General features: G+C 37.5%; 1 protein-coding gene across 1 annotated transcript in view; it reads right to left on the reverse strand.

Annotated features, from left to right (window-relative positions):
• Positions 1-495: 495 nt before the first annotated feature.
• Positions 496-23,339, reverse strand: part of alcama (activated leukocyte cell adhesion molecule a) — a 111,866-nt gene continuing 89,022 nt past the window's right edge. The window contains exons 12-16 of the mRNA XM_028800242.2: positions 16,457-16,589; positions 6,378-6,416; positions 5,976-6,087; positions 4,064-4,179; positions 496-2,254 (exon numbers count right to left, since the gene is read on the reverse strand). Of these exons, the coding sequence (XP_028656075.1) occupies positions 4,089-4,179; positions 5,976-6,087; positions 6,378-6,416; positions 16,457-16,589 (375 nt within the window). The 3' untranslated portion in view covers positions 496-2,254; positions 4,064-4,088. The remainder of the gene's footprint in view (positions 2,255-4,063; positions 4,180-5,975; positions 6,088-6,377; positions 6,417-16,456; positions 16,590-23,339) is intronic.

Raw genomic sequence — 23,339 nt, forward strand, 5'->3', positions numbered from 1 at the left:
TTTTTTTCCCCCAATACAATTCAATCACTATTCATACTTGTATTATTCAAGTTTGCCTAATCATTTCAAACTTATGACAGATGGATTCCATATTAGTACATCTTTGCCCACCTAATGGCACAATGCAGAATGCAATTTGTGTTCCAACTGTACGGCAAATCCAAGTGTCCCAAAGACGTTTGCCAAAATATTGGGTGGTCACACAAGACCCTTTAAACAGCCATCTGTGACTTGGAAAGTTGAGTTGTCATTTAGAAAGTTGCAGGCATCCTTGCCCCTGACAATTATGTGACTGGCTGTCATTGCCATTTGTCAGCTGTGACCCCAACACCGTGCTGCTATTTTCCACATGAAGATCCCTGAAGTTGTGCACATTCACAACATCCACCTTGCTAGGCCTAGCCATTCAAACGTGGACCATTGTGTGGTTTTCCCACTTGATGGCATTTAGTGCAAAAAAATAAATAAAAATAATTACAAAATTGGCAAGAGAAATTATAGGTGTCCAGGGGATTTATTCAATTGTCTTACTCAAAAAAATGTACATTTTAAAATAACAAGTACAAAAAAATAAAATAAAACACAAAAGGTACTATTTACAGACATCGTGATGTTCCTTTCGTCTTTCTTTGGTTTAATGGCTAACCTGAACAGCCCCCTTTTCATCATGGTTTTTTTTTTTTTTTCTCCAAACAAAAAGTTAACAAATACAGTAAAATGGTTCATGAACAGCACTTCATTTTAGCTAAAAGTTTCTGAATATGAATGCTGATGTGTCAGAGCTCCACTTGAATACTTTTTTGGAAGAGTGCTGTCAGATTTTTTTTTTTTTTTATCCTTAGAGAATTTTATTTTTTATTATAAAAAAAACTATTAGTGACATAAAGCCCTGAATAAAACTGTTAAGCTAACAACAAAGACCTAATTTAGTAAAAACAAGATCAGCAATGGTTCCTTGCAGCATAAATAACCAAGACAAACAGAAATGAGTGTCAGATTCAATACTTCAACTTACAGCCACACTTGCACCCCCCTCTCTAGGTAATTTTTTTTAACCAATAGTGTACAAAGCTTAAAAAATAAAGATGTAAACAAACTTAGGACTTTCAAACTGGTTGCTGTGCAGTTCCACTGATTTGTGTAGGACTAGGCAGTACAGTAAGTGTGGGATGTGATCCACTAACCAAAGATGAACCATCACAAGTGATTGACTCATGTAAATCCAAATCCAGGTTGTAAACAAAACTGCCCCACGGTGCCCTTAAGCCCACTCCAATGGTGGAGCTGGAAGTGTGACACCTGTTCAGTAGTAGAGGCTGAGAAACGCCAAAGCAAACGGATGAACAGGACAAAATGCACACACTCATAATTTACATACGTCTTCACAACTTCTTTTATAATTCAGGATATTTCAAATATTCTAAAATTACCTTTGCAGTTTTAACTCTGTGACAGATCCAGTCTATCGGGAGAAACAGAAACATGACTTATTTTCTTGCTTAGGAGTACTCACTTTAAAAAATCCTAAGGACTTTATAGACACATAGTCTGTACCTGATTTAGAACTGCCACACACTTGGAACTATAACTGAACTGAAGCTTAGTAACCACATCCTATAATCAAGTAACCCCCAAAGCATACACAATGAGTATTAAGGTAAATCTTACTAAGAAGTTCTGGAGGTGAAAGAACTAATAAAGAATCTAGTAGTGTTGTACCGGTAGAGTTTCAAAGTGAGCTTACCATAGCAGTGGTGCTCCGTATTCTAAAAAAATAAAGCACACAACATTCCATACACACATACTCACTCACACAAAAAACACAGAAAATATCATCCCTCACAAATCCCTCCGATCAACATTAAGTGAAGTTAATTCAAGAAAAAGTGTTTATATTATATAAAAAAAAAAAAAAAAAAAAAAAAAAAGCATTCACCAGGAACACAAAGCTTCAGTGCAGACTTCCAAATACGTTACAAATGAGAATGCTGGCCCGTGAAGGATTCTTTTTTTTTTCCATCCTCTTCCACATACTTAAAACATTAAAGATGGTGCAACAGTTATTTTTTATGAACACTTCCAAATTTTGTTTAAAACAAAAAAAAAAATGCATAAAGGGAAAATGTTTGTCAGCTGCTGAACGTGCTATTAGGGCAGCGTCATCATTACATCCAACAAAACTGCTTTGCAATCTAGTTCTTGTTAAAAACGGCAAGTAAAAATGAAGATAACTTGCTTTTTTTCCTCTTCTTTCCTGAAAAAGATAAATAGGATATGAAATCAGTCCAGAAGTTGAACACTTTCCGTGCTTTTTATTCATATGCAAAGTTTCTCTAATAGATTTACAAAAATACCAAATGCTGTCAGAAATGCTGTTGAAAGTCTTTGTGGGTCACACCGTTTTCATGATCACCACAGACTCCTTGGCTCAGTACTGTGCCATCTCAACGGGTTGCTTTTCAAGTGAGTGCTGTCCAAAATCCAATGAAATAAACAGTATACTTCACAAACATGCCATCCTTGTTGCTAATTGCTTCAGAGTTAATAACTCTGACATTTTGGGCAGGGTGTGCCTTGTTTGTATGGGTTAGTGACAAAACATGGACACATGATGGAAGCATTTTGTCCATTTCTACTATTTTTTTCACCTATTGGTACATTTACATCAAAATGAAGGCCTAAAATGTGGTCTCCTCTAACATAAATGTGTACTGTAGGTCTGTATTATTTTTGAAATAATAGAACCATTAACTCTGTTCAGCTTCTGCGAGATGCTTTTGGCTAAAAATGATGAGACCCCGAGATGAATAACTAGTTAATCCTTTAGCACAGTGTTGCTTAGCCACTGGTTTGTGACCATCTTTTGGGTTGTGGGTCACCATCGCTGGGTCACAAGTATATGGGGGAAAAAAAAAAAACCAAAAAGGCAGATTGACGTCATCATGCTATAATGTTGTGTTCTATTTCAACTGGGAAGTCATAATCAAGTTCCAAGTAGGAAGTTTCAACTGAAACGCCCCCAACTAGTTGGATTTCCTACTCACCAAAGCTGACTTCAAAATCCAAGATGGCCATACAGCACATCAACATTAGTGAAAGCTGACCTATTATACTATTTATTAGCACTTCTGTCTATTTGTATCTCATTAAATCAGTTGCACACCCAGTACTGTCCAACTTCTATACCCAGTACTGTCCAACTTCTATCTGTGAACATGGTGCAGCGGTGTTCAAAGCACAAAATACAACATAGTGCATTGTTCTCAACTTGTTGGCTGTATTCCAAAAAACCATGCATAACAAAGGTTTTCTTCATCCATATTGGAAATTTTCCCAATGTTTTACTGGAGCGCAGTCAACTTGACTGTGAAATCATTCCCAACTCCAACATCTGATTTCCAGGGTATATGGAACACACAATAACTCCAACCAAGTTTCACCCTGGTGCTCCCTATTCCTCACTCTTCAATTTTATTCCCTATTTCTAATCTTGCTTATTTCACCAAGGTGGACAGTCGTCCTTCGATTTCTGCACAAGGGTCATCGTTGAACATAAATAGGCTAAACTGGGCTCCATGGCTTTGGAGACTGCGAACCACTGCTTTAACATACATACATACATACATATACATGTCTGGGTACCACATATTTTCCACATTAAAGGGCTGTTTAATAAAGTGGTGTGGTTAGACTGAGGAGACTTGTCATCTCAACAGAACCCCACATGGGTGGTAATATTTTAGATGCTAAATTACCCCGGTAAGTAGACTCTATACTTCAATAGACTAAGTGCTTAGCTAATTTCTTTTTGTATGTTTTGTGATTTAAGACCAGCTGAAATAAAACTGGCCATAGTGGTCCCCAAGATCTTGTCTGTCCATTAATAAGTATCACAATTCCATTCAGTGTTGACCAACAGACCCTAATAGAATGCCCATGGGGAAGAGGACTATGAATAAACAGAATGTGAACTCTTGAAGGATTGCAGTATCTTGTAGGCATTTTCCTGTATCGGCAGTATACACACACACACTCGTAACATGTTACTGCTTTGAAGTCTTACATTTTCTGGATTTTTTTTGCTTTCCTCAGGCCTCTGACTTGTGATTACTTTCTTCCAATTTTTTACTTTCTTCATGTGTTCCCATTTCTTTTTCTCCTGTTTTCCAGCTTCCTTGTCTAAAATGAATAATGAACACATACAAATAATTCATTTCATTCAATCAAATCTCATGAAGAAATGAAGGCACAAGATGAAACAAATAATTAAGTTGATAGTTCTTAAGCATAGATTTTCATATATTTAGTCCACTCATTTGTGTACTGATAAACACTTGAATGCTGATCGGTAATTGCTGTACAGTGATGGAAACATGATGAAAAATTAAGTAGTCTCCTATCCCATGAATATCAGAAATATTTTCAAATAAATTTGTAAATATTACAAATACTTTGCAGTTTAATTCAAGTTCATTTTTGGTTACAATAACATTTTGTAAATGGTTTTCTCAAAAAGCCAGTGAGTGAAGCACACTCCCAATCTGCAAAGAAATGCCTTTTGTGAGCCTCAAAGTTTTGGCATTGGTGCCCAGCTGTTTATAGACACATTTACTGTACATGAAGTGCACAGGCTGAAATACAAGTGGCAATGTTCAGCTAGGACAGTTACATTGCTTCTTGCAGGGGTCCACAGGAGAGATTCTCAGTGTAGGAAGTTAATAAGTAAAACCAGAGGACTGGTCAAAAGGCTGAACACCTTTGCTAGGCAGTGTACATTTTCCCAACATTGATAACGGGCCAGTGGCATGTGCATTTTAAAAAAATAGATAATGCACTCGTGTTATCAGGTGGGGCGTAGGTAGCATGGTGGAGTGGCTTCAAAGACAGTTGTGGGGGCAGCAATCCCCCATTCACGTGCACACATGGGGAATTAATATGTTCCCTCATTAGCGCTGGACACACCTGGGTGCCTGAGGCAGCTTGAGAGCAGTCAGTAGCCCCACAAAAGAGTGACCAATTGGCACTCCAGTGTGGATCGGCACCCGCTGATTTACTGAAGGATTGGGTATGATGGTTGTGCAATCTTCCTTAGGAATCCACAGGATGCCAGTAGAGTGTGAGTGGAGAGAGGGAGGACAGTCTACTTTGAGTGATGTGGCAGACATGTTAGTCAGAAGTAAGGACTGCAGTTGTCGGTGTCTCTGCTGGCTGAGCAATACTTTTGTGTGAGCTGAGGAGACAGGAGAGTGGAAATTGCACTGGGCTCAGTTAAGAGGTGAAAGAAAAGACTTTTATTAGTTTTATTTTTGTATTATTTATTGAATTTTTAACTTGTGGACTGTCACAGATTTTTATGGATTATGTATTTACTTAGTGATCTTTTGCACTGCACTTTGGGCGCTTTGTTTCATTTTAAATAAAACACTTTGCACTAACCCCTTGCTCACTGTGTGTGTCCTCATTTGCTTGGCTCATCATAAGGTACGTTCTCAGCGGTTCTGGGTTCAAGAGGCTCCTGGAAGCAACCAGGGATTGTGAAGTCGACCCAGACTGTCACAGCATGCTAAGTCAAGATACAAAGTTAGCTCTAACTTATATATTATGCCAAATTAATTCAGAATAGGGATGTGTTTGTATAGGGGATTCATTTTACACCTTTTGTGACAGGGGCAGGAAATGCAATAATTACATTAAATGTTTTACACTATATTTGAAATTTCACCATAAAATGATCATCAAGAAAGCATAACACACCTTGCCTTCTCTCCTCCATGATTAACTTGTGCAATTTGGGACTGTGGGGTGGGCACTGCAGGATAGAGGTTTTATTTTGTGTTGACGTTTTCATGGTTATATTTGATTTACTGTAACTTTTGTTTCTGCTTGGTAACAACAAAGAAAAAAAAAACAAAACCACACACACACACCATACACAATCGTCACTATAGTGAGACAACTACATTTTCTCTACTTACTTGGATTTCTTTGAATAGAGCCAATACACAAAACCAGCCACCAATGCAGCCAAAAGGAGGCCCACGACAATTCCAACAATCAGCTTGGCCTGATCATTCACTTTTGGAGATTCTAAAATAAAAGGCAGTAAGGTTTTTTTTTTTTTTTTGGGATTCAACAGTCTAGTGAAGTTCATTTCCATCTATGTAAAGAGAGAACCCAGACTTAATGAAAAGTGCGAGCATTGACTAATTTGCATAGATTGTTTAACTGAATTTTTGTTATTTAAAGAGAAGAGTTGACAAAGCATATATAAACTTACAGAAACAGATTGGTAGTTTTAAAGATTTTATGTTAAACAACACACTAGGGCTTAAAGAAACAAATGCAAAATGACCATTTTAATAGTGACACAACCTTACCACGATTTATGTCTTCCGAATTCTCATCTGGAGAATATACTGAAAAAAAAAACAGACAAAATAAGAGCAAAATAAGTAAGCTGGATAATTTAAAGTGTTCCAATAAAATATCATCACATTTACAAATAATCAAAGCAGCGTTATGCGAGATTATGATGCTAACTAGTTTGATTGACATGGAATTACAAATGTGCATAGTAGCGGTAATTGTGCACTCAAAATTTAATATCTTCAAATTTTTAAATACTTCATTGTGCTAACCAAACTGGTGCTGTGGATACATGTGCAAAAGGCACAATAACAGCTGTGTGGCTCTTCCAAACTGCTGCAGGGGTAAGATAGATCTCTATTTGTCTCCAGGGGGAAATTTGACTTTTTACAAAGACTATTTAAATAAATAACAAATAATCTGATAAACTAATATACACACACCAGAATGACTATAAGGAAAACTAAAAAATTTAAAGAAAAGTTCTGAGTTGGCAGTCACAGTGAGGCACTATGCACACGTGTTGCTGATGGTATGAAGGAGCCCCACTGGCGTTTGACACATTTCTAATGAATAACTCGTTGGCTGAAAGTCCTCTGGGTTGTGTGTCAGAGAGAAGATGTACAGCATTGTTCCTAATGGCACTCAGGTTTTAATTCTCTCTTTCACTGCTCATCTCCAGGGGGTCCAAGTGTGCATCCTATAACTGAGCCTGCCCTTTTAATTAACCTGTTGATTCAGTGGGCCTCTCTTGAAGTGATGCTTCCAGCCCAGCACACCACAGCATAGAAAAATCGCAGTGGCCATCATAACATTGTTATAGAAGATGTGAAGGTCACTACCCACATTAAAGGTACACAGTCTCCTAAGGAAAAAATGCTTGCTCTTCCCTTTCTTATATAGTAACTCTGTGATCCGAGACCAGTCCAACCTGTCATTAATGTGGACACCCAAGTGCTTGTAGGAGTAGACCAACTCTACATCCACTCCTCGAATACTGACTGGACATAGAGGCTTATTGGTGCAGTGAATGTCAATAACCTGTTCCTTGGTTTAGCTGATGTTAAGATGCGGACAATTCTCTTTGCACCAAGAAACAAACTTCTCCATGTGGCTCCTATTTTGTCTCATCTCCTTTATCAATACACCTCATAACCGCATAATCATTTGAGAATTTCTGCAAGTGACCTGACCTGGTGATCTGTTTGTAGCCAGAGGCTCTGGCACTCTTTTGCAACAAGTTTATCAACCATCGGCAGCACCAGACTCGTGCATTATTCACTGTGTTTTTTGCTTATTCTCTATGTACAGTAACCATTTAATAGTGGGTGGAGACTGAAAGCCTGCAATTGTTTACTGTTGCTATTGTTTAATGCCTAATTCATGTGTCCCATTGATGCTACTGTGCATAAACATTGTTTCATACATATAATTATGAAAAATTGTAAAATAAAATACATTCAAGCTATGTGTAAAAGGTGCATATGAAACATAAATAAATGTCAGGTATAGATATTGGTCCCTTCCCCAAGATATCTCATTATTATATATGTAAGCATTCCAAAATATGAAAATACCTAAAGTCTTAATTACTTCTGGTACAAGTCATTTTGGATTACAGGGGCTCAACCTCTAATAACCTATTCACTGTCGGAATAATCATAAGATTCTTCATTTAAAAGTTTCCAAACAAACCCAACAGGCTACAATCTCTTTGTATATTTCCAAATTTGTTTCCTTATTAGCTAAACAAACAAATAAAATAATAAAAGTGTAATGTAAAACACAGAATGAACAAACTTGGGAGAAATTGGAAACAAAAGACAGCAACAAAGGTTAACACAGGCTTCTCGGAACATGAACAGGTTGGCTTAGTTAATTCAGGACAGCCATGGAAGGCATTCAGTTCTAGTCACATGACCACAATGGACATCAGCCATTCATTACTACATCTGAAGATGGATAATGGATCCAAACAGAACTGACCCAGCTGTACTACTTTAACCAGCGACATCCTATAGTGAGCACCATTGTTAGGTGCTTAGTAAGTACTTTGCTAACTTTCCTTAAGCAGTTGACATTGGGGTTGCACAGTTAATTGTTTATACTAATCATTGAAGTGACAATTACTGCATTTCATTCAGTACTTCCACTCTGTCAAATATCAAGGTTTTACAGTTACAGACAGCCACAAACAGCAAATGAGTGTGGTAATCCGGCACAGACACATTCATTAAGCGCAAGTGCACTGGCAATTCAACAGCACGGACATTGTGACCGCAATTGCAAGTGACCGCACTGAATGTATTTTTAGGAGTCTGATCCCTAATATATATATATTTTTTTTAAAGTGTGCATTTCTTTCTTATATTTCCAGCAACCTCCAGACAAACTGCAAAGTAATGCTGAACTTCAATCAACATTTTTACACTTTTAATACCAAAATTTAAGAGTTGTCTTTAGTTTAAAAGGATTTTGTTTTCAGCAGCCATTGACACCATAACATAGCCTGCTGGATAAGGACCGATCGAATGCTAATTCCGATAAAAGAAACCTTTTATTCATCAAAGCACAAGGCTTGAATAAAAACTGCACGATTAAAAAATAAATAAATAAAATTATCAATATCCAGGGCAACGGATACATCATTCTGCCCACATTTATTTTTTCTGAACTTGCAATTAATTTGAACTATGGAGGCATGCGTGAGCTTAATGGATCATTACATTGATGAAAAACAGACACAATGCTGCCTCTTTAAATGAGTCATGTAACTTTGATTACAGCATTTCGCTTAAAAATTGGGGTGCAACTGCCCAAGGACCAAGTCTGCACCAGACACTAGAGATTCTGCAGCTGCATGGAAGAAGGCATTATCATCACCACACTTCTTGAGATCGCCATATTTTAATGTTATTAATATTGTTTATGTACCTATATGATAAAACTTTCAGGTTGTGTTTCTATTAATGTCTTAATCTTGCACTACTGCTTTTTAACATTTTATCATGTACATGCACCTTTTGTTATCTTAATATACAGTTAGGTCCATAAATATTTGGACAGAGACAACTTTTTCCTAATTTTGGTTCTGTACATTACCACAATGAATTTTAAATGAAACAACTCAGATGTAGTTGAAGTGCAGACTTTCAGCTTTAATTCAGTGGGGTGAACAAAACGATTGCATAAAAATGTGAGACAACTAAAGCATTTTTTTTAACACAATCCCTTCATTTCAGGGGCTCAAAAGTAATTGGGCAAATTAAATAACTGGAAATAAAATGTTCATTTCTAATACTTGGTTGAAAACCCTTTGCTGGCAATGACAGCCTGAAGTCTCGAACTCATGGACATCACCAGATGCTGGGTTTCCTCCTTTTTAATGCTCTGCCAGGCCTTTACTGCAGCGGCTTTCAGTTGCTGTTTGTTTGTGGGCCTTTCTGTCTGACGTTTAGTCTTCAACAAGTGAAATGCATGCTCAATTGGGTTAAGATCAGGTGACTGACTTGGCCATTTAAGAATTTTCCACTTCTTTGCTTTAATAAACTCCTGGGTTGCTTTGGCTGTATGTTTTGGGTCATTGTCCATCTGTATCATGAAACGCAGCCCAATCAATTTGACAGCATTTAGCTGGATTTGAGCAGACAGTATGTCTCTGAACACCTCAGAATTCATTCGGCTGCTTCTGTCCTGTGTCACGTCATCAATTAACACTAGTGTCCCAGTGCCACTGGCAGCCATGCACGCCCAAGCCATCACAATGCCTCCACCATGTTTTACAGATGATGTGGTATGCTTTGGATAATGAGCTGTTCCACGCCTTCTCCATACTTTTTTTCTTGCCATCATTAGCTAAGTTTCCATCCAGTTTTTTGCGACGTTTTGTTATCGACAAACAGAATATACGTAAAAAAAATGTGCGAAATTTGCTGTCTCCAGCCTGTTTCCATCAAACTGGCTTTTTATCGATAAAATGGTGTGCGTGATGACGTCATCCCCCCCCCAAAACGAACTGTCGCATAACTTTTGTTGTATCGCGAAAAAAATCTGCCCTTGAGCCGTTTCCATACATAATTTTGTGTATGTCGCAAATTATCTACCTTTTGTTTTCCACGTTACACCCCCTCCACTAAACAAAGAAATGGAGAGATTATTCAGACAGTTTTTTGAAATTTGCCAGCTTACTGTTATTTCAGTTTCACAAATAATTGGAATTGTACATAATATCCGAAGACGACAGCAGAATGAAGCAGTTGCTTGTCTGAATAGCCCTAGAGCTCGAAGAAAGTACCAGTGCGACGAAACCCACGGGTATGGGAGAGACGACGGAATAAGACCTTCTGGGAGGAGGTGGTGGAGAGACACTTAACAGAAAATCTCTGGCTGCAACATTTTATAATGACACGGCCGACGTTTGACATGTTGTGTGGATTCATCAGTCCTGATGTTGCGCCCATCACAGGTTGCCACCGACCACCGTTTCCAACCCAAAAGTGGATTGCCATCGCCCTTTACAAGCTGGCAACCTGTGCCGAGTATAGAGTAGTTGGAGAAACTTTCGTGGTTAGTAAAACTACCGTCCATCGATGTGTATATGCTGTGTGCACCGCTATTAAAGAAAAATTAATGCGGCGTTATATCAGACTTCCGACTGTAGCGGAGGCCAATGAAATTGCATACCGCAATTCCTTGGTGCATCTTGTGCCACAGATTTACGGTGCGCTGGATGGCACGCATGTGCCTATTCTTCCCCCGACGGAAGGCTACCGCGATTACATTAATCGCAAAGGGTGGCCATCTATTGTTCTCCAGGCCCTTGTTGATGACAGGTGCATGATACGAGACATTTGCGTTGGCACTCCTGGAAGTGCCCATGATGCAGCTGTGTTTGCAGCATCGGATCTGTAAAGGTGAGCCTACCTTTCAACATCCCTTCACAGTGCGATAACAACTGAATTAACCTGCTTCCCTTAAGGTTTTTAATTAAAACTGAAATTTGAATTAATACAAAATAACGACGTTTAATCAAAAAAAAAACTCTCTTCATCAGACCATGCGAGCCGCTCCGCCATTCTCGTTTTGATTGCACGTGATGAAAATGTGACACATTTATTTGCGTTAAAGCCCTTTTTTCCGACAAAAACTGTTTCCAATGTAGTTTTTGCGACATCTGAAGTATCGACATGGAATTTATGCGCTAAAGTTAAACGGAAAAATATTATGTCGACACGTACAACATTTTATCGATAATTAGCATTTCCATCAGCTATATCGGTAAAAAATTTGAAGCGCTAAATATTTTTTCGCAAAAACTCCTTGGATGGAAACCTGGCTATTCTGGTAGAGGCTGATCTTGGTTTCATCTGTCCAAAGAATGTTTTTCCAGAACTGTGCTGGCTTTTTTAGATGTTCTTTAGCAAAGTCCAATCTAGCCTTTCTATTCTTGAGGCTTATGAGTGGCTTGCACCTTGCAGTGCACCCTCTGTATTTACTTTCATGCAGTCTTCTCTTTATGGTAGACTTGGATATCGATACGCCTACCCCTGGAGAGTGTTGTTCACTTGGTTGGCTGTTATGAAGGGGTTTCTCTTCACAATGGAAATTATTCTGCGATCATCCACCACTGTTGTCTTCCGTGGACGTCCACGTCTTTTTACGTTGCTGAGTTCACCAGTGCTTGCTTTCTTTCTCAGGATGTACCAAACTGTAGATTTTGCTACTCGTAATATTGTAGCAATTTCTGGGAATTGTTTTTTTCTGTTTTCGCAGCTTAAGGATGGCTTCTTTCATCTGCATGGAGAGCTCCTTTGACCGCATGTTGTCTGTTCACAGCAAAATCTTCCACATGCAAGCACCACACCTCAAATCAACTCCAGGCCTTTTATCTGCTTAACTGATAATGACATAACGGCAGACTTGCCCACACCTGCCCATGAAATAGCCTTTGAGTCAATTGTCCAATTACTTTTGAGCCCCTGAAATGAAGGGATTGTGTTAAAAAAAATGCTTTAGTTGCCTCAGATTTAGTGCTGGGCGGTATACCGGTTCATACCAAAAACCGTTTTTTATTTTTTTTATGATAAGGATTTTTCTTATACCGCAACACCGGTTTAAATTGCCTAAACGACATTCGGAACGTGGCGCAGCGGGAAACTGTTCAAGTGGGGACCTTTTTCACTGCTACACCGCTAAATAGGTAGTGGTAGTGTAGGTATTGCGCGGTGAAAATGGACAGAGAACATTCCGAAACTGAAGCTGACGATAAAGTTGAACATAATGACACAAAAGAACTTTTGCCGAAAAAAAGGAATCACGTCCGTTTCCTGGAGATACTTTGGTTTTAAAAGGTCGGATGTGGACCATTATGTTCAAATGTGTAAATACTGTTTCTATACTACTGGATAATACTGCAAGCCAAGTTGTACTTGTTTTATTTGTTTTCAATACAGTGTAATTTACCTAGGTACTGTATAATAGTGTGATGACATGTTGACTTTATTCTCGACATTTCCACTTTAATCTCGACGCTTATGACAAGAATAAAGTCGACATGTTGACTTTATTCTCAAAATTTGTCATTAAAGTAGAACATCGTAAACTAAATTTCATCATAAAATTAATATTTAATGTACTAGACTTTCTCAAACCCCGTCATAAGTTATATAGCACATTAAATGCTTTGTGTTAAGTGTTCCCCGAGCTTCTTAAACTGACTTCCTCTTGCACTAAGAGGAGGCGCCAGCAGCGATCACCACACAGAATACATTCACTTCATGATATTCCTGCTCTCTGAACATTTAGAATGCTAAGATAAATACTTGATATAATTTTCATGGTGAAATGCATTAAAGCATGCATTAATCATGTGGGGGCACGGCGGCGTGGAGGTTGCACTGATGCCTCACAGCAAGGGTCTCTCGGATGTACCCTGCCTTGCATTTGCATGTTTTTCTCGTGGGTTTACTCGGCGTGCTTCAGTTTCCTTTCAAAGTCATGTAGGATGTGGGGTTTTGTTACGCTATATTGACCCTGCTAGTGTATGTTTTGCTCGTATTCACCCTGCGATGTACTGGCGACTCGTTCAGGGATGGGCGCAACCCTGAATGGATGGCATAATTAAACATGTATAACGAAGATATTTTTAAAGTTCTGAACACTCCGTGGGCTAAGTTTATAACTAGTTTTAATTTCACAAAGACGTTTATTGTGTGGTGATTGGTTATGTGGAGAAAGAAAAAGGAAGGATAGGAACTTAGGTTTTGGTACGTCAGATTGAGACAGCACGCGTGCAATAAAGAAAGCCCGCTGAGAAGAACATGCATTGAATTCTGTGTTCGTGTCTCCGACCACCAGATCACAAACCCAACATTTACACAATATTTAAGTTAAACCTGTGCAATACCCATTCATACATCCAGTTTTTTGGAGCCTCGTCACACCTGCCATAAAGTTCTCTACACTGAACATACACCTGGGGACCCCTTACTGCGAGGAAGCAGCACTACCACCTCACTACCGTGCATGTTTAATACCTGCTTAATATCATTTTCATGATGAAATGCATTAAAGTATTTATCTTAGCATTCTAAATTTTCAGAAAGCAAGAATATAATGAAGTGAATGGATTCTGTGTGGTGATCGCTGTCTCATCTTAGTGCGGAGGAAGTCAGTTTAAGAAGCGTAGTGATTAACAACTGGGTCGGGGAACACTTAACACAAAGCATTTAATGTGCTGCATTAACTTATGACGGGGTTTGACAAAATCTAGTAAATTAAACATTGATTTTAGGAAGAAGTTTAGTTTACGACATTCTACTTTAATTATGAAGTAAACTATGAGAATAAAGTGGAAATGTTGACTTTAATCTCGACATAAACGGCGAGAATAAAGTGGAAATGTCGACTTTATTCTCGACATATAGTTTGTTTTTTTCTTCCCTGTGTCTGTATTTTTTTTCTTCACCATGGCCCTAATATGATTCCGTAGGGCTATAGCACAAATAGCATTATAAATGCAAGTTGCAGTCCGTATTAATGCAGTTTGCCTAAATGATGGTTTAGTTGGTAAAGATGTCATCACCAAGTTGCACTTGTTTTATTCTATTTTAATTTGGTGAATACTGTGTAATGCACCTGGGCTTGAAGTCTTGAAGTAATAGTGCAACTATTAGTAATAATACTATTATTTATTTTATTGTTATTATTTATTAGTTTAAATATATTATGCAGTTTAATGATGAAGTTGTTTAAAAAGTCACTTTAACGTGTCAGTGGACAGAGATTGTTAACATTAACAGAAAGTGTAGTTGGTTTACAAAAAATATTTACTATTTATTCCTTTTCTAAGACATGTTCAGTGCAATACAACTTTTGACAAGCACTTCTGGATATTTTACTAAGTCTAAATGCCTCTTTGGATGGTTGAAAATATGTTGTCAAAATTATAGTTTAAGTTTTTGCAAAATTTGTTCAATAAAAAGGTTCTATATTTTGACTGCATCTGTCATGCAATGTGATTCCTTCTCTTCATTAGTGCCACCCCCTTGAAAACTATCACTTTATGGGGCCATGCAAACCTTTATTAATACTTGTGTGCACATTAAAATGTTTTTTTTTGTACAATGTATAGTGCTCTTGACAGTGGAATAGGTTATTCTTAGCCAGTAATTGCAGTGGAAAATGTGGTTAACATCCACTCACGCATGGGGAAAAAAATACCGTCGAATACCGTGAAACTGGGATAATTTTGAAAAATACCGTTATATAGAATTTTGGTCATACCGCCCACCCCATCTCACATTTTTATGCAATCGTTTTGTTCACCCCACTGAATTAAAGCTGAAAGTCTGCACTTCAACTGCATCTAAGTTGTTTCATTTAAAATTCATTGTGGTAATGTACAGAACCAAAATTAGGTCCATAAATATTTGGAGAGAGACAACTTTTTTCTAACTGTAGCAGAACTCCAATTTAACATATTAATTTTTATCATTTTTCCACATTTTACTTTTTTTGATTTGTAAGTGGTGGTGTGATGAATGCATTAAGTTTCTGCTGCACTTAAGTTTTATTTCATAATTTTACAAAAATCAGTAATTTACTGTATTACAAAAACAGACTTAAGAGGGCTGTATCTTTATTGTAAAAACTAGCTGTGCTACTCATCTAAAAACAGGTTGAAATCTGAGTAATCAATGCAGACCTTGGCATCATTGTCTGCAGAGCACCATGCAATGCACAGGTCCCTGTTATATGCCATTTGATATGGAATGTGGAAGAGCAGTTTTAATTTTTGTGATCTGTTGGAATGACAAATGCAGTGCATTTTGTTACTAAAAATGTAATGCATCATCTTTTGGAATGACAGAGACATAGCAACTCGATGGACACACAGACACTTATCCTTTTATTAATCAGGATAAAAAGAAAATAATATTAAACAATAAATGTTTACTTTTTCAACCAATACCCCATTGAACAATTTCACATTAACAAATTTTAAGTGGTTCCCTGCAAAATTAAGGACATATTGTATTGTATGCCTACAGATTACACTATATGCCGTTGGTAGGACAAAGTATATATTTCATTGCAGTGCTGTTAAATAAATTTATCAAATATATCAATGTCAAAATTTTTCCACTATTATTGTTGTCATAAATGTGCAACCCTAGTTGGAACACAAGCAAGTTACATGAGTAGCTCAGGATTACAAAGTTGTTGAGGACTGGACCAGCAAACTTGCAGTGATTTACAGTCCAATACCTTAGCCACTAGGCCACACTACCGGACTAGCCGAGGTTTAAAACGGTATAATTCCAGAAATGCAATATTAGCTAGAAGCTAGCTTAGCTGCCTCATACATGTTATTTAATTAGCTACTGTAAATTGGTTAAAAGGAGTCCTACAGTAGATGTGATTTATAACTAGTAAAACATCAATTGAATTAGACTAGAATGTCAGCAGTAAAAATATAACAGGAAATGGCATGACACAGAACACTACCAACTGAAGCTTTCAAGCTTGCCATGTTAAATGTGGACATTTCAAGCTTGAGTACAAGAACACATATACAAGGTATACTTACAGGAAGAAATGTTTATTGACAGCTGCTCTTCACCTAACTTGTTTGATGCTATACATGTTGCACTAATGTTTCCCTGAGGGAAAACAACCACCTGGTGGGTAAATTTTCCATTTTTTTCCTTTATCATTTTCTCCTACAAATAAGGATACAAAAAAGAGTGAGTCAGAATAAAAAAAAACAAAAAAAAAACAAAAAAAAAAACCACCGAAAACAAAGAAAATCAGTACAATGTGTTTTAGATTATATATATATATATATATATATATATAGGCAAGCGGCAGGGCATTTTAAAACAGAATTAAACAGACCAACATCCTCATTTATAAGACTTGTGTATGTACAAAAAGCCTTGAAATATCTGTATGCGGCTTTACCCATGTTAGAATTTATAAAAGAAAAGTTGACATGGGGACGTGCGTGTATTTTCAGCAACTCTGACACATGCATGCGCAACATTTCAGAGAAACTGGGAAATGACGACACCCTTGATCAAGTACGGAAATGCAGCCAAAACAGATAAATGATGACTCCTGCATCATAATTCATATCACCATGCTACTTTTATTATGTGTGCCTGATGTGACAAACATATTACACATTGAAAGTGATGAATATGGTGCACGGACTCTTTTACTTTACTTTTAAATGGGGCCAATGCTACATATTTGCAGCATTGAAGAGCTTCTTTTTTATTTTTTACCAGTTTATATCCCCCACCTGTTGTTACTTTTCAGTGAACTGGTCAATAGGTCAGGAACATATACTGTAAGCCAAGCTTCACTCCATCATGCCCGCTATGCTGGAAGCCATTAACCAGCCGGAGACACACTACATCCAGTTTTCGTATGGTATAGATATATATACCTAAAACATAACTTTGTTTCTCCCCAACATAAAAAGGCAATAATCAGAGCACTTTACTGCACTCATATTGCAATAACAGCACCTAGTGAGAATGAAGCTGCTTTTTTTCAATGTACAAGTCATCAGTGAAGCTAAGATGTGGCTGAGAAACGTTGCATTTCTGTGACCTGACTCAGCCCGTGACTAATTTATTTTGAGGCAGACATGATGTTGTTGTACAGCATGTGGTGGCCGGCTTGTTGGTAAGTTAACTGGCCAAATCCTCTGTGTTTTATATGGCCTGTACTCTTCAATGTAGCAGTAATCACATCATTACATGTGCCAGGTAATAGTGGCTACCCACTCAGACATTGGCACCTTATGAGTTTCCCTGGCCTTCAAAACGCAGAGAAGTGGTGCTATAATGCTGTGATAATCTTGTGCTCTCAGTTGAGGAGCACAGCCTGATATTCTTGAATGCAAATGACAGGGTTTTGACATGTCACAAGTGACACTACTGTACCGACCAATGAAGTGCTGCAGCATTGTGGTTGCACATGTATGAAGTTGCTTAGCATGCTCCATATATGAATGTTTCAGGGTGGTGTTTGATATGCATTCTATCATATATGAATGTTTCAGGGTGGTGTTTGATATGCATTCTATGTGCGGATTTACAGATCTATGCAAAGTTTTATAAATTTAGCCCCTGGTATTTGATAAGGAGAAGGAGGAGGTTGGGAGTATGCACTGATAACTGCATATTGCTGCACCAACCACACGACAAACCACCTAAGGATCCCAAGTTAGGACCTGAGCACGGACGTGCAGCAACAGGAGACTCCTTCGCACTACACTAGTTTGAATGGATTTGCAGTGTGATAAGGGTTACCAAAAAAAAAAAATTATGAAAACTGAGGGCAAAAACGGACATCTGATGAGTATGGCAGTACAGTAGCATGGACAAGGCTATAGAAATAAAGAAAACAATCAGACAGAGGGCATAAAAGAATGACTTCTTATTAATAGAAGGCCTTTTTAAAGTTTAATAGCTTAATTAAATTACTTTTTCTTTTTTTTTTAAACTATAATTTTAAGAGACACTTTTACTTGCTGTGTATAGAAGCTAAATGGGTGACAAGCTGGGAAGAAAAAGCTACTAGAAGAACTGTGGACTCACAAGACTCATTTTGCAATTTTCTTTTTTGTTGATCTGGGTCACAGTTAAGTAGACATTTTATAATAATCTAATCAGGAATGGAGGAATGGAAAACTAAAAGTGGCTTATTTTGATCTGGTATTTTTATATAATATTAATTAGACTGATTTGGCTGTTTGAATATTTATGTACATTTGCTGAATCATTTGTGTAAATAGTTGTTATGTAATATATAATATGTATTTTTTTGTATTAACAAATTTGTTGGTAATGACAAGGCAGTTGTGTGTTGTGAGTAATTTTAGTCAAACTAAATATTATATAATGGGGGCTCCCACAGATGATTAACATCAACAATGGGCATTAAGAAGCACACCCTAGAATTTAAAGGGAGGCTGCATACAGCTTTTTCCCATTTCAGTATTTTGCAATATCCTTCTAGTAGTAAAGAGTTTCTACCACTAGAGGGGAGAATGGGCATTTCTTTATAGAACAGCAGGCCCTATGGAAATTACTGGATATATTTATGTGCTAAATATGCTTGTGTCCAATTGCAGGGGATAAGGACAGTGTATTATAACACTTCATGATGCTTTGCACATACTGTGCATAAACATACACATACATACTCCTCCACATTCAGTCAGTATTTGCTACAGGCTTCGGATAAATTTTCACTGTGGAACTTGGAAAAAAAAAAAACTGTTCATGAATTACTTTAAATACATTTGTATAGCCTACAGCAGTCATTTTATGGAACACAAAGCAACAAATTTAAAAAATATGACTGGCAAGTGCTACTATTTAAATAATGGCACAATTTGCTAGTTTTCCCCCATTTTGATTTTATTCCCTTGGCTTTGTTCTGTTTTGACCACTGTCAAATGCTTTTCATTGTTTCACACCCATCGAATGGAAGTTTGGGCCCCTGCAACACATCTTGTCAAAGTAAGACCATGCACAAACCTTTAAACTATAATGGCAATGCTTTTGTTTATTATATGACAGTTTGTTTTTCACATTACTTCTAAAGTCAACAAAGACAGACACAGTGCTTGAAATAGATGCATGCCTTCAAACTGAAATTTAAAAATATCAAAGAGCAGACTAGCAATCTTCAACCTGTGGTTCTTTGCTTCCACATGTTCTCCAATGTGGGGTGTTGTGAAAATGACTATATATATATATATATATATATATATATATATATATATATATAAAAACACATTATACACCATTAAAATCTTTCTGCAGCAGCCCGTGCTTCCAACACAGAAGACTGAAATTTGGTTCGTTTTTAAACAAATGCATAGGCCATATTAAATAAGAAATACATCCTGGTGTGTTTTATTAAGTATATGCTTGGTAAGGAAGAACAATCCAACAGGTCCATCGTCAATTTAAAAAATAACTTGGGTTGGGCAATGAATGGATGGATATTGTAATATGCGTTTAACCAATTATCAGGCTTAGGTTCACAGAAAGCAAGTAAGTATTCTGACACGACAGAACATCACACACACCTCCCAACTTCTTACAGATTAGATGTAATCTAATCTAATCTATTTTTAGATTAAGATCCATCCATCCATTATCCAACCCACTATATTAGTGGATTAAAAAAAAAAAAAAAAGTCACCCCTGGCTAAAGCAATTCTGTCTGACATGGACACCAATAGTTGCAGATTTAGGCAACATAAATTTTCATCTACTCTTCCCACATTACATCTTGAAATTCGGCCAGAATGGTCAGTAGGCTGTGCCGGCATTCTACTCGTTGCTCCAAACAGTCCAAGAGATTTTCTATGCGATTTAAATCTAGGAATGCAGTGGGACAGTCGAGGTGCAAGAATGACTCGGAATGTAACCCCATTTAGGTTCAAGTGCACTGTGACCTCAACCAGAGGCCCTATTTCCTCATAACTAACACAGCCCAAGAACATTAGAGAGCCATCTCACACTTGAAAATCAACTTACACAAACCCCTCTTTGATGACTTTATGCGGTTTACAATGTATCCATCGCCTTGTATCATTAAAGTACATGCAGATTCCCAATTCATCAGACCAGATAACATGTTTCCAGGTGTCAACAGTCTAGTGTTTGTGGCTCTGCGACCATTGTAACCATACAGCTTGGTAAACTGCTACAAGAAAGGGACCCTTCTCCAGCACTATGCTCCAGATATCAATGGAATACAGTTCCCTTTTGAGTGTTCATTTGGAAATGGCTTGCTGTGGAACCGCATTGACTGTCTGTAGCAATTCTTGCCTGGTGGCAAAGCAGTTTGCTTCTCAAAGTGCATGACACAGTACAAAGGTCCCCCCCTATCTCTTGGCACAGTCTTTCAACCGTTGTTCTGGCGACAATTACAGGTTGACTGAGATGTATGACATAGATGGAAGACCTGTTGGACACTATGCTTTGAGACACTCACAAAGTTGACAACTTTCTGTACAATAGGCCTTTTGGCACAGCCAAGCACAATAACCCCTTTTTGCCAATCATAAATGTCTGTCGTGTGACTCATTTTTCACAAACAGAACCAAACACACATGGCATATCACTACTCCTTGACACTCTGCAAACCCTATAGCACATGACACAATTATGTATAAGATGGTATTCATACTGGGTGTCCTCTGTTGGTATTTATCACCTCTTACTTGGGTGGTGACTAATTTTTTGTCTGCTGAGCTTACACACAATAAAAACTGTAGAAGTTTTAGTGGTTAAGAGAGGAGCTGAATCAGGAATGGTTTTAGGTGGATGCATTTTCTTTGAAGAGGATAGTGGTGGGTAAGGAGAGTGTTTATTTTTTTTAAAAAGCATTTTCTTTTATAACAAACATAACAGGTAAACAGGTACAATAGCCAAAATGTTGATCCTTTTCTTCTTCTCTCTGGCACCCTTGCTGCTACACCTTTTTGACTTTTTTCCATAATGATTCACCAAACATTGTGGTTGTAGCTTTTCTTTCTGTTCTCATCAGGCCATTCAGCAATCAAAGTTGCCAGTTCTGGTTTCAGTTACTTGGTTGTATGCTTGGTCAACAAAAAACATATACAGTAAACAGTAATATGAATAAAAAGCCATAATACACTCAGTTTTCTGTCATGCTTGAGCATTACATTGGAGGCATTTTAAAAGACTAACATATTGCTCTACTTTGTAGAAAAAGCATGCTTAAAATGAAGAGCTTTTTTATGATACCAGTTGTGTGTGTGTGTGTGTGTGTGTGTGTGTGAGAGAGAGAGTGTGTGTGTGTGTGAGAGACAGAGAGAAGTCAGTGAATTTTTTGCATCAACGCTGCATTATAAGTACTTCTTGGACAGGTTTCTGTGCCCTGGCGACTTCAAAGAGAAAAGTTAGAACAGAGGTTTCAATCTTTTGCAAAAATCGGATCTCAGTCTGATTATTACACTTGTTAGCGCTGTGAGTATCCCCACATTAACATAAGTGCACAATTCATGTTTCATCTCAGAGTGTACAATCTAAATGCAGTCTGCAAACACGTCGCTAATTTACACTCTCTAGCATATACTGTATGTGTGTATTCATGTGTGTTATACAGCAGGTCTATTCTATAAACACAACAAAAACTAAAGAAATGGAAACTGTGACTAACAGCCAGCTGCTACACCAGGAAATGTTAACCTAAAATTTTTTCTCCCCTCTAAGAATTTTTAGGATCTTTGCATATTTTTGGCAATAGATTTGTTGAAGATTGTCAAACACCTTTTAACAGAGAGCAAAGGCAAACACCTTTTTTATACAAGAACCAACACTTAAAAGTCTAGAGGCACATTGTTCACCACATTTTTCTTTCAGCATGTGGGAGATGAGACTTCAAATCAATATAATGAAAGCATGGCAATTCTACACTAAAGCAATTCAAGGTTTAAATCAGTGCTGGCAAGATCACACATAGTATCGAGGGTATATGTAGTCCAAATGCATTACAAGCTTCAGAAGGCCAACATAACTGGTTAATTGTATGTTGATTTGCTTCAACACCTGTTGCAGTCAATTAGAAAAAGTGATAAGGAAAGTTGTACACCATTCTGCATCTTGCCCACAACACCACTACCACTCACACTGTACTCACTGCAAGAACTCACTGCAAATCTGTGCAACTGAATAGGAGAGCATACCGTGCCTATTGTCCAGGCCTGGCCAGAGGAGACTCCACCTGTTGCCTAATCTTAAAATCTACCTTCATGAAATGCACCAGATCAGTGATGAAGACCTCTAGTCAGCTACATAAGAATGTACTGAGTGGCACAGAAAAAATGAACATTATAACAAAAGTATTAGTGTTCATGGGGTGTGTTTGTGTCTGTTGAGTGTTTCTCTTAATAGGGCAGGCTAAAGATATTTTGAGCACCCTGCATATACATGAAGGCTAGTCAGCCAGAATGTTGCATCATTAACTTTGTCATTGTGGAGTAACTTTTATTTTATTTTATTTATTTTGTATAACTTTAACAGATTGTTGTTGCATATTTATATAAAATACAGTATGTAATATATACATACACATAGCCCCAGCAGACTATTAAAAGAACGAAGGTGCTAGAAGCTCGCATTCACTGACAAACCAAGATTCAGTAAAGAGTAATTATTTAGGTAGAGAAAGGCAATCAGACATGTGACATCCACAATTCTGTTTCAGATATTTTGATTTAAGAGTTTCAGGTTATGTTAAATGGGGTACCCTGTTATTACTTCATACTCTCCCTTTATATTTATATCTCATCCATCTATATACACCCACCTACACAAACAAGTCAAATTATGAATAGGATTAATATCACATATTGACTAGTCAGGGCAAACTTCCAAATGAATAGTAGCCCTGGTTTTGTTATTACACAGTAA

This window comes from Erpetoichthys calabaricus, chromosome 4, assembly GCF_900747795.2.
Source record: "Erpetoichthys calabaricus chromosome 4, fErpCal1.3, whole genome shotgun sequence".
In the NCBI taxonomy this organism is placed as follows: Eukaryota; Metazoa; Chordata; class Cladistia; order Polypteriformes; family Polypteridae; genus Erpetoichthys; species Erpetoichthys calabaricus.